The sequence below is a fragment of the Nipponia nippon genome, unplaced genomic scaffold (assembly GCF_047370975.1).
Source record: "Nipponia nippon isolate SJK-2023a ecotype South Korea unplaced genomic scaffold, ASM4737097v1 scaffold_23, whole genome shotgun sequence".
NCBI classification, from domain to species: domain Eukaryota; kingdom Metazoa; phylum Chordata; class Aves; order Pelecaniformes; family Threskiornithidae; genus Nipponia; species Nipponia nippon.
In genome coordinates, this window is record NW_028262340.1 from 8,337,551 (window position 1) to 8,347,878 (window position 10,328).

The 10,328-nt window shown below is 57.5% G+C and overlaps 1 protein-coding gene across 2 annotated transcripts; it reads left to right on the forward strand.

Annotated features, from left to right (window-relative positions):
* The first annotated feature begins 1,469 nt into the window (after positions 1-1,469).
* On the forward strand, positions 1,470-6,926 carry LOC104017826 (digestive cysteine proteinase 1). 2 transcript variants are annotated; one of them, XM_009470901.2, is made up of 11 exons: positions 1,470-1,533; positions 2,077-2,136; positions 2,466-2,558; positions 2,697-2,869; positions 3,180-3,420; positions 3,858-4,059; positions 4,158-4,351; positions 4,495-4,586; positions 4,672-4,833; positions 5,077-5,266; positions 5,465-6,924. In XM_009470901.2, exons 1-11 carry the CDS (start codon positions 1,485-1,487, stop codon positions 5,650-5,652), a joined length of 1,644 nt encoding a protein of 547 aa, XP_009469176.1. In that variant the 5' UTR covers positions 1,470-1,484; the 3' UTR covers positions 5,653-6,924. The 2 variants fall into 2 exon arrangements, with proteins under 2 accessions (XP_009469176.1, XP_087617041.1); XM_087760915.1 differs by lacking the exon at positions 5,077-5,266 and having other exon boundaries at positions 5,465-6,926.
* Positions 6,927-10,328: the final 3,402 nt, after the last annotated feature.

Here is a 10,328-nt window from a genome sequence, read left to right on the forward strand (position 1 = left end):
GTTGTTTTTGTCCTGTGGGACCACGGGGGCCTCCTGGGGAGGGGACGGTGCCTGCCTGGCAGAGCCAGCTGGCTCTTGCAGACAGTCCCAGACACCCAGGGTGAGAGAAGCGGCTTTTCCAGCCCTGTCTCCCAAGGTGGAGCACAAACAACCCCAGACATTTCTGCTGAGATGAGAAATTCCTGGTGTGGGGTGTTGGGGAGGAGGGAAGGCATCCACCCTCTGCCCCAGTGCCTGGGTCCCTGTTGTGGCTACTGGTGGGGATGTCACTGGTGGTATTTGCCAGTGCCATGAGCCAGGCTCCCCTTTGCCCCACGGGGCTGCTTCCCTCCAGGGACAGGCACTTTGTACTGTGGCCATGGCTCAGCTGGCTGCTCCTAGTTTGTATTCGAGCCCTCCTGGGAGAAGGAGGTTGGTGCATGAGCATCCTGCAAACAGGGTGGGAAGTTCTCTCTGCCCTGACCCTGGTGGTGTCCCATCTTTGCTGGTACATCCTTGGGGCAGGATTCACCTCCACACCAGTGTGCTATGATGGCAGCAGTGGTGGTCCCGGGGGAGGTGCTGCAGCACAGGGTGCACCAGCCCAGCCCTGCACCCAGGGGCACAGCCGAATCCAGCCCGACTCGTCCCTGGTGGCACATGCAGCCAGCCCACACTGAGCCCTTATCAGCTTTGTTTTGGGCTCGGGCGGCCCCATGGGCGCTCTCTGTCACCTTGGGCTGGGGGCCAGCTGGATGCACAGCAAGCCGGGGGGTGAAGGCCACTCTGCTGTGGTGACAGTGCTGCTCTCCTCCCTGGGTCTGTTTTTCCATGTAGCTCCTGACATTTCATCGGCATCTTTTTTCCCCTTTTTCTAATTACAACCCCCTAATTGCAGTCCTGGGCTTGCCTTGATAATATATATCCAGAAGGATGCAGGGATGCAAACGGCCCCCATCTCCCCACGACTGCCCAGTGCTACCTTTGGTGGGGACACCTTGGCTCCTGTCCCAGGAGGGCAGGGATCACCCAGAGGAGCTTTGGGGTGCCTGGCAGGGTCTCACTGCACCTCCTTGCCCCAGGGTTTTGCAGATGCTTGCCCTGCTTGCAGCACACTGCACACAGAAAAGCCTGGCTGCAAACCGCCACACAGGGTGGGTGGGAGCACAGGGACACCCTCAGCACCCACCACCAAGCCCCCAGTCCATGGCCCTGCCATGGGGCACCTGTGCCCATGGGGGTCTGCGTCCCACCCTGCTCCCCCTGCCCTGAGCCCCGCAAGCACACAACATCAACACCCGCTCTGCTGAGGGTGGGAAAGGCACCCATGGGTGCCCATGGTGGGGCAGGGGGGCAACATAAAGCCACGCCTCCCCCTTGGTCTAGCCCCAGCCAAGGGAAGGAGGGGGCTTTGCCCATTGGCTGCCGGCAGCTCCCTGCCCGCCCACCAGTGGTATTTAAGCCACCTGTGGGTGCAGGGCAGCTGTGTGGGCTGGGTGTGCAGGATGGATGGGCTGGGCTGGTTGCTGGTGCTGGGGGCTGCCATGCTGCTGGGTGAGCACTTGCTCTGGCCGCACTTGGGGTGGGATGGGGATGTATGCTGTGCCCCTATCGTGGGGTGATGCTATCGTGCCTCTTAGCCTGGGCACTGTGGTGGTCCTCGACTGCTGTGGGGGCCCTTGCCCTGGCAGAGCAGACACTCTGTCCCAGTGCCCAGAGAAGTGCAGGGGCAGTGGGAGCACTCTGTGCGTAGCATACAGGGGTTGTCTCTCATGCCCTGGGGCGTGCATGGGGGCTTTGGGGTGCCCCTGAGCTGGATGTACCCCAGGGAGAGCAGGGATGTGCACAGGGGCTCTGAGTCAGCCAGAGGGCTGGCAGAGGAGCGAGGACCCCTGGCTTGGGGACCCCTGGTCTCTGCCCTGTCTGGGCAGTTGGGAGCCCTCCCAGCCCTGCTCCCCATATGGGGTCCCCTGGGTCTGTCCCCCTCTCCCAGGGGACGGTGAGCCAGGGACTAGCACTGCTGTCTCCCCCCTATGGTAGAGAGGTAGGTAATCAGCAGCATAAAAGGGTTTGGGTTTACTTTTGTTTTTCTTTTAGGAGCAGAGAGCAAAGCTCCTCTGGAAACACCCACGTTTGGGGATGTCTACCATGTCACAGGTACCGCTCGGGGATGGGGCACCCCACTGGGACAGTGCTGCTGCTGTGCTGCCCAAGGGGGTCCTGCACCTCCAGCCACCGGCTCCCACCTGATGTGCCTGAGCCAAGGAAGCTCCAAATCCCCCACGGACCCCAGGGGCTGGGGCGCATTGCTGCCGTGGGGTGCTGCTGGTGTTGGCCATGGGTGGGAGCAGGAGGTGATACTGAGGGGCCCTGGGGTGCTCCCTGCCTCCCCCCCACTCCCCTCCTGGCTGTGGACTCGGGGCAGGGGATGTCCCCAGGGCTCAGCCCCCTGCAGCTCCCCGAGCCCTGCCCCTCTGTGCCCACAGGAGTCATCAGCCTGCCCTATGCGGAGATCAGGGAACCCTTCGAAGCCTGGTACAACCTCACTGGGGGGAAGAGCCGCATCGAGTACTATGGCGGTAGGTGCAGAAAGGCGTCCATCACCTTCCCCCTCCTTCTGCTGCAGGACCTTCAGGTGCCCCAGCAAAGCCCTGGGAGCCATCACTGTGCCAGGATCCGGGGCCTTGGCTTGACCTTAGCACTGTTCCCATCCCCAGGCCAAGTGGTCACCTACCAGTTTGGCTCCATCGAGCCCTTTGGTGCCAGCTTCAAGGTGACTCCTGAGACCACGGAGATGGAGGTCAACGTCCGCAAGTGCTTCCGCATCAACGGCACTGACGGGGACCTCATTGCCCCGCAGAGTGTCTTCCCCAGCCTGGAGAATTTTAAGGTGAGCTCCAGGCATGGTCCCCCAGGATGCGGGATGGGGCAGGGGAGGGATCAAAGGAACCCCATGGGTACAGTGTGTCTGACGGCTACGTCCCTACGAGGGTAAAGCAGCCCTCCCTGGATGGGAATGGGTAAATACAAGGTTGAATGCTGCCATGGGTGATGGAGGTGGAGGGGTTGCATCCAGCTTGGCATGATGCAGTATGGGTGCGTGGGTGGAGTGCCATCACTGCTGGGTGCCCCAGCTCACCAAGGGTGCAGTGCTGGGGACGGTGTGGCACCCCAGTCCCCGACACGTGCGCTGTGCTCAGCGGGTGCGGGAGGAGCGCTTCCATGGGCAGCGCTGCGCCGTCTGGCGGAACATCTCCTACTGGGGCCACAAGAAGAACGTCTACACACTGCGGGTGGGCAGCTCTGCCCGCGGCCCCGTGCCCCTGCACTACGAGGTGCATGGCTTCAACAGCCTCCTGGGCTCCCACTACGACAAGTATGAGATCGACTACTCCTCCTTCAGCCACCGCTTCCACCCCAGTGTCTTCCATCTCCCTGAGGGTGAGTGTCCCGGGCCACCTCGGAGCCCAGGCTGTGGCCAGTGTTGTCACAGAAATGCAGCACCCCTCCCACCTTTCTAATTTGTTTTTTTGAGGGTTTTTTTTTTTTGCAAGAGCCTGATAATTTGGGTGAATTGGTTTGGCTGGGAAAAATGTAGGGGAGAAATGTAATTGATATTGATAGCTGGGGTGATGCAGGTGCTTTCCTGGTGCTGGCTCCTCCGTGCTGGAGCGTGGGGTGCTGAGTGGGATGGTGGGTGCTCGGAGGCCGGCTCTAGAAGCGGGTGTGCGTGCAGATCCCCCCCACATGCACATGTCTATATGGGACTGACAGCCCCAATGGTTTTGGGGGTGACTGTGCTGTGCATCCCAGCTGGGGGGCTGGGAGAGCCTGTCCCCGCTTGGGAGGCATCAGCTGCTATCTGTGCCTTGTGGCAGGGGTGCAGTGCAAGCAGTGGCCTGCGGCCAGCCCCGAGCACCGCATCATGGCCAACCCCATGCAGGAGTTTGTGGGGAGGGCACCAGAGACAGACCATATCCACCACCGCCTCTTCTACCGCTACAAGGAGCAGTTCAGGAAGAGCTATGGCAGCGAGGAGGAGCACGAGCATCGCAAGCACACTTTCATCCATAACATGCGGTACGGGATGCCAGGGTTTTGGGCTGGGGGGGACTCAGGGATGGGGTGGCTAGCGCGGTCCCCTGCTCCCCTCTCACAGCATCTCTGCTCTGCCACAGATTCGTGCACTCGAGGAACCGCGCTGCGCTCTCCTACACGCTGGCGCTGAACCACCTGGCTGACCGCACACCCCAGGAGCTAGCTGCCTTGCGGGGCCGTCGTCAGAGTGGGGCTCCCAACAACGGGCAGCCCTTTCCCACTGAGCTCTACGCTGGTCTCATCCTGCCCGAGAGCCTTGACTGGCGGCTGTATGGTGAGGAGGGAGCCAGTGCTACTGGTGTGCAAGCCTGGAGCGTGCACAAGGCTGGGGGCTAGCTGTGCACACTGGGGCTTGCGTGGGGACAGCCAGCATCCTCCACTGCTCTGTTAAACGTGTCTCCATCCCATTGTCCCCAGGCGCTGTGACCCCTGTGAAGGACCAGGCCATCTGTGGGTCCTGCTGGAGCTTTGCTACAACGGGTGCAATGGAGGGTGCCCTCTTCCTCAAGGTGAGAGTGGGGCCATGCCCCACGAGGATGGCAAGGGTGCCTGGAGGGTGCCTGTCCCCATCCCTGCAATGTGTCCCCCCCGCAGACCGGTGTTCTGACCCCGCTGTCCCAACAAGTCCTCATTGACTGCTCCTGGGGCTTTGGGAACCAGGCATGCGACGGGGGCGAGGAGTGGCGAGCCTACGAGTGGATCATGAAGCATGGTGGCATTGCCAGCACAGAGTCCTATGGGCCCTACCTGGGGCAGGTGAGGGTGGCAGTGCTGCTCAGGGTGGGGATGCAGTGCCACGCCCTCCCCAGTCCTTCCCCCCAGGTTCTCCCAAATCAACCATCAGCCCTTTGGCAGAGGATGGAGGCTCTACTTTGGTTTATGGATGCTCCATCTGAACTGTCCCCCTCCTTCCTTCCCCCTCCCCTGGCTGGGTCGGACCCCCCCTCACCTGCCCCGGGACCCTGGTGCCACCTCACACACCACACCACCCCTCCCCAGAACAGCTACTGCCACTGCAACCAGTCGGAGCTGGTGGCCCAACTTGCCGGCTATGCCAGCGTGGAGCCAGGCAGCACCATGGCGCTGAAGGCTGCGCTGGTCAAGCACGGCCCTGTGGCCGTCAACATTGATGCCTCGCACAAGTCCTTCGCCTTCTATGCCAATGGCGTCTATGAGGAGCCCCGCTGCGGTGAGTCCAGTCAACCCAGGAGGCTCCATGTCCTGCTCATTGGGGCTGGGATAGGCAAAAATATTTGCAGAGTGGGATTTACCTCCCCACTAAGCTCCCAACCAGGGGATACAGGGCCACTTGCTGCATCAGGAACAAGGTCCAGCTCCAAGGGATGGGGACTGAGATGTTGCTGTTTTCTTCTCTCTTCCTGGCCAGGAAACAAGACGTCGGCACTGGACCATGCAGTGCTGGCTGTGGGCTATGGGGTCCTGCATGGCAAGAGCTACTGGCTCATCAAGAACTCCTGGTCCACGTACTGGGGAAATGATGGCTACATACTCATGGCCATGAAGGACAACAACTGCGGTGTGGCCACCGCTGCCTCCTTCCCCATCCTGGCCTGATGGGACACAGCCCCACATGTGCCTTGTCCCCTCCGTGTCCCCCCCTCAGTAGCTCCGGATGGATGGGGGGCTGGCAGAGGGATGCGGGGCCTGGGAAGTAGTTGTGGGACAGAGCGGCAGCTCAGCCAGGAGGCTGGAGGATGCTCCCAGCCCTCTGGAGAGGTATATTACCATTTTGGCAATAAAAGCCTATAGGAGTGATCCTGTCTGTCATGCTGGGATGTCTTCTCCCAGCCCTGGAGCTATATGTGTACCCTAAACCCAGAGGTTTCAGTGCCACCCCCAGAAGTGCCAGCATCCCCTTACCCAGCAGCGGGAGGGAGCCTGAATCCACTCTCAGAAGAAGCTGGGCTGGGCTCAGGGCCCTCCTGTTCCCAGCTGAACTCTGCCCCATGCCAGCAGCCAGTGTCATGCCAGGAACAAAGAAGGAGCTGCCTCTGCCAGAGAGAGCAGTCCCCAGCTCCCGGTGCCTCTCGGGACACCTGGGTCCTCTGCTGAGCCTCTCTGCAGGCTCCTACGTGGGTCAGTGCTTGGTGACTCAGTTTCCCCACCCTTTCTTGGAGGAAAGCAGAGCTTCTGGAGGTTTCCATGCTGCTGCCAGCAGCCCTTGGGCTAGAGTGAGCCCAAATGGACCCAAAGGAGACCCAGCTCATTTTATCCAGGACACTTTGGGGGGGTGGGGGTGTTGCCCAACCTCCTGGGAAGCAGCTGGGCTTGGGGCTGCCACCCCAGAGCTGTTGTGCTCCTTTTGTCTCCCCTTGCTCCAGTGCTTTGCCCCAAAACCCCATGGCCACAGGGAAACCTGATTGAGAGCCAAAGGGTTGGCAAGGCCGGTGCTGCTCTTAGGGTGTCCAAGCTGGATATCAGTGTGGTGTGAAGGTTCATTCTTGGGGCTCTGGTGCCCTGCTCACATCCACCCTGGGGATGGAGCTGGGCAGGCAGCATGGGTGAGCAGCCCAGAGCTCCCATGTGAGAGCTGTTGGCACTGCCAGGCTCTGCCTTCCCAACTTGAGAGCCCAGTTAGCAGCTGGGCAGCTGGGGAGGGAAGCCTACAGAAGGGGAAAAGTCAGCCCCGGCTTGTATCAGCATGAGCACGGGCTGCATCTTCCCCCAAAATGGGCTTCTGGTAGTTGAGAAGCGATGTCCCCCATGGCTACACCCTTCTCTTGTACAGCAAATGGCCGGGGTCAGCCACCGTGCTTCCGTGCCGCAAGCACCGTCTGGCGGCACCCAGGGAGCAGGGCTTCCTTCCAGGTGACGTGATTGCTCCCAATTGAGAGCAACGAGTGGTCATAATATTTTCTTGTTTTCTTTCACTCGTTCACCTGCTTATTTTACAATTTGCTGTACTGATTTCTGAAGTGGTCTTTAATCATCCTCAGCAGGGGTGCTGACTCAAATTCATGTCTGAGACAGAACTGATCACTGCGCAGGAATAATGTGGTTTATTCTGTGGGAGTCCAGGTCTCCAGATCTTTGATTCTCTTGACTGCAGTCAATAAAACATGCTTTGACTTTCAGGGAACTGTGACTTTCAGGCTCCCTTTGGATAGGTGATGTTCTGAATTTGCTGCTGAACACGCAGGTGGCTTCGAGAGCTGGAGGTTTTGCGCCCCCAGGAAGCATTTAGCAGGAGCCTGAAATTTTGCATTTGTGGCATTAGGGATAGCAGTTCTGAGCGTGGGTAGTTAAGGATGGCTGGGAACTTAAAAAACAACCATTATTATATTTGAAAAAGGAGAAAATAAGAGAGGACATACCTGAAGAGAGGTTTGCTGTTTCCAGAGCCTTGGGTTCTGGCTCCCAGACTGGGTGAGCTGCAACCTCCAGATTTCCCTCGACACCCGAACCTTGGAGTCGCTCCAGGTTTTGCAGAGCATAGCAAAGAACAACCACCCTGAACCCTGCTTTTTATTGAAAGCAAAGCTGGCCTAAAGGTATGCATTTAAGGTTTCCTTTGGAAGAGGCACATTGCCTGCATACTCTGCATTTCCAGCTTGCCAGCTATGCAGGAAACTCCCCAAATTTAATACCTTGATGGTGAAATATCAGCTGAGGCTGGTGCTTTACGGGGAGCGAGTGCTGCCCAGAGTGAAAGCCAAGAGGACTTGGCACCTACCTCCCATATGCAGCCTTGAGAATCCCATCTTCTCAGTCTGCAGGGTGAAGCAGTTCAAGATGTCTTCAGAGGTCAGCTTCATGCTGAAAGCACAGGACTGGAGGTAGTCCTTGGTGGCCAGCTTCTAGTCCTGTGCCCTGTCCTTGGTATTTCTCATGGTCCCCCGACACCTTCAGGGGCTCCTCCTTATTCAGCCACCCCTTCTTGGCATCTGTCAACCAAGAGGTTGGTGCTCAGGAGCTTAAACTGGGCATGTGTAATGTCTACCTGCAAGCTGATCCCTTTAGAGGCAATGTAAGCTGATGGTGGCTTTCATGCTGGAGATGGGAGCCTGTCTGGCCACCTCGCAGGCTTTCCTGAGCCTCCAAACAGCTTGTGCATCCTGCCTGATGATCTCTTGATGCTTCTTTACGAATTCATCCATGAAGATGCCCACGTTGAGGTCATCACCTCCCAGGTGAGTCTCTCCAGCCATGACTTTCACCTCAACAATGTCTCTGTCTATGGTGAAGACGGAGATGCTGATGCCCCTCCCAGCCCGTATTAAAGATGAGGACATTGTGCTCTCCATCAGGGTGACAGAGGCTGTAGGCCAGGGCTGCTGATGTCTCACTTGAAGCCCCTCAGCACAGTGATGCCAGCAATTACCCAACGTCTTGGGTGGCTTGGCTCTGGGATTCGCTGAAATGAGCTAGCACAGTGATAATCACTCCTCCTGCCTGCTCCAGAGCAACTCATCCCCTGGGGCGGGGATGGGAACCTTGGGGCAATCCCAGCTCTGCACTGGGCTCTGACCCACCCACTCTCACAGAGCCCAGCGCCAGCCAGTACATGGGGAGCGAGCCGAGACAAAGCACACTGCTGCAAACAGCTCCTAAGAGGTGTTTTGTTGCCAGTGAAACGGCCTTTCTGTGGGTGAGAGCATCCAGACCTGCGGGATCAATCTGTCTACACATCTAGAAATTCGGGGTGGGCTGAGTTTGCCAAGCTAAATTATTCTCCGTGGAAGGGCGGCTGGGATTTCAGCTGGGTTTGGTTTTTCGCTCTGCCCTCGGCTGTCCTGGATACAGCGCTTCCCTCCGGAGGCAGCTACGCTCCAGCGCAGACCTCTGTGCAGCAATGCCAGGTGGCCAGAAAATGTGCTCCAGCCCAAAAGCTGGCTGCCTTTCAGCGCTGGATGAATTATCTGCGAAAAACCTCTTACGGCTCACACAAAACAAGGTAATTATTCAGAAAGCAGGGGACACGGAGAGAGCCAGAATATGAAAATATTATCTGTTAGTGATTTACAGAGAACCACAGACGGTGTCAAAGAACAGCAGCTGAATCAAACTTGCTTTGGCAACTTCTTGGCTCCCAAATGCTCCAGACAACCCAGGGGGGCTGACCACGAGCTCTCAACAACACTCTTACCCCCTGGGGAAGGGGCCCTACCCCCTCGGGAAGGGGCTCCTGGGGGTCTGGGTCTCTGGAGCTGGGTCAGAACAGAGCTGGGTGATTCACAGAGGGAAGGGACATGTGTTGCAGAGCCCTGAGGTTTTAGGATGGCAAAGACTATGATCCAGGGCGAGGCCATCTCGCTTTTGCGATCTAATACAATAACTGGAGCTTTTTTGGGGTACAAATGGTTGCATCCAAGATGATCTGAATGGTCTTCCAAGCTCTGGAAAGCTAGAAACTGCTTTACTGCTAGCAAGGCTGCCCTGGAAAATCACCGAGGCAGTGGCTTTTTAAACGTTTCTTATTATACTTCCTTCAGTAGCAGCTTTACAAATGCTCTTCCTTAGCCAAATGTTTTTTCCCTTGGCGACCGTGACTGCTCTGGCAGGTTTGTTGTTCACGTTCTGAAACTAAATCGTTCCTTTTCCTTCAGCTCAAGAGATTTTCAAGCCCCTCCCATGACTTTTAGGAGGTTTTATTTCTTGTAACAAATCGCTTGCAGCATTTACATTTTCCAGGTGTGTTGTCAAACCCCAGAAAGCTGGGCAGTCCCAGCCCTCCACCTCCGCCCGATTTCCCCCAGAACCTCTCCTCAGAGCGTCGCAACCCCTGAGCAGCAAGGAGGGTTTTGTTTAAAGCCATCCGCCGCCTCTGCCAAGCTCTGCCTTCTGCTTTCACTGACTGATATTTCCCAATCACAATCTAGCATCCAGCACAATGCAATGAATTTCATGAAATTAAGTATTTCTCCTACACACAGCATATTTGCCCGGTGATTATAACTAGTCCCCGAGGTAGCCAAGCACAGCAGAATTTCAGTTTAATATGCACACCCACGCAGCCTTACTAAAAACCCAAGACACTCCCCCGGTCCTTCCTGGGAAAGACTGAGCACTGCAGCGAGCATCTCCTATTTCAGCTTCACCACTTGCACAAGCTTGGACTGGGAATAGTCTGTCATCTGGTGTAAAAAAAGGTGGGGAAAGAAGTTTCCCAAAGATTCCAAGGTATCCCTGATGGCCTGAGAGAGAGCAGGGTGTAAGAACACAGGAATGTCAGGCAACACAGGCACAAACGGGACCGGATCACACTGCTGCAGGTTTATGAACACAACCGT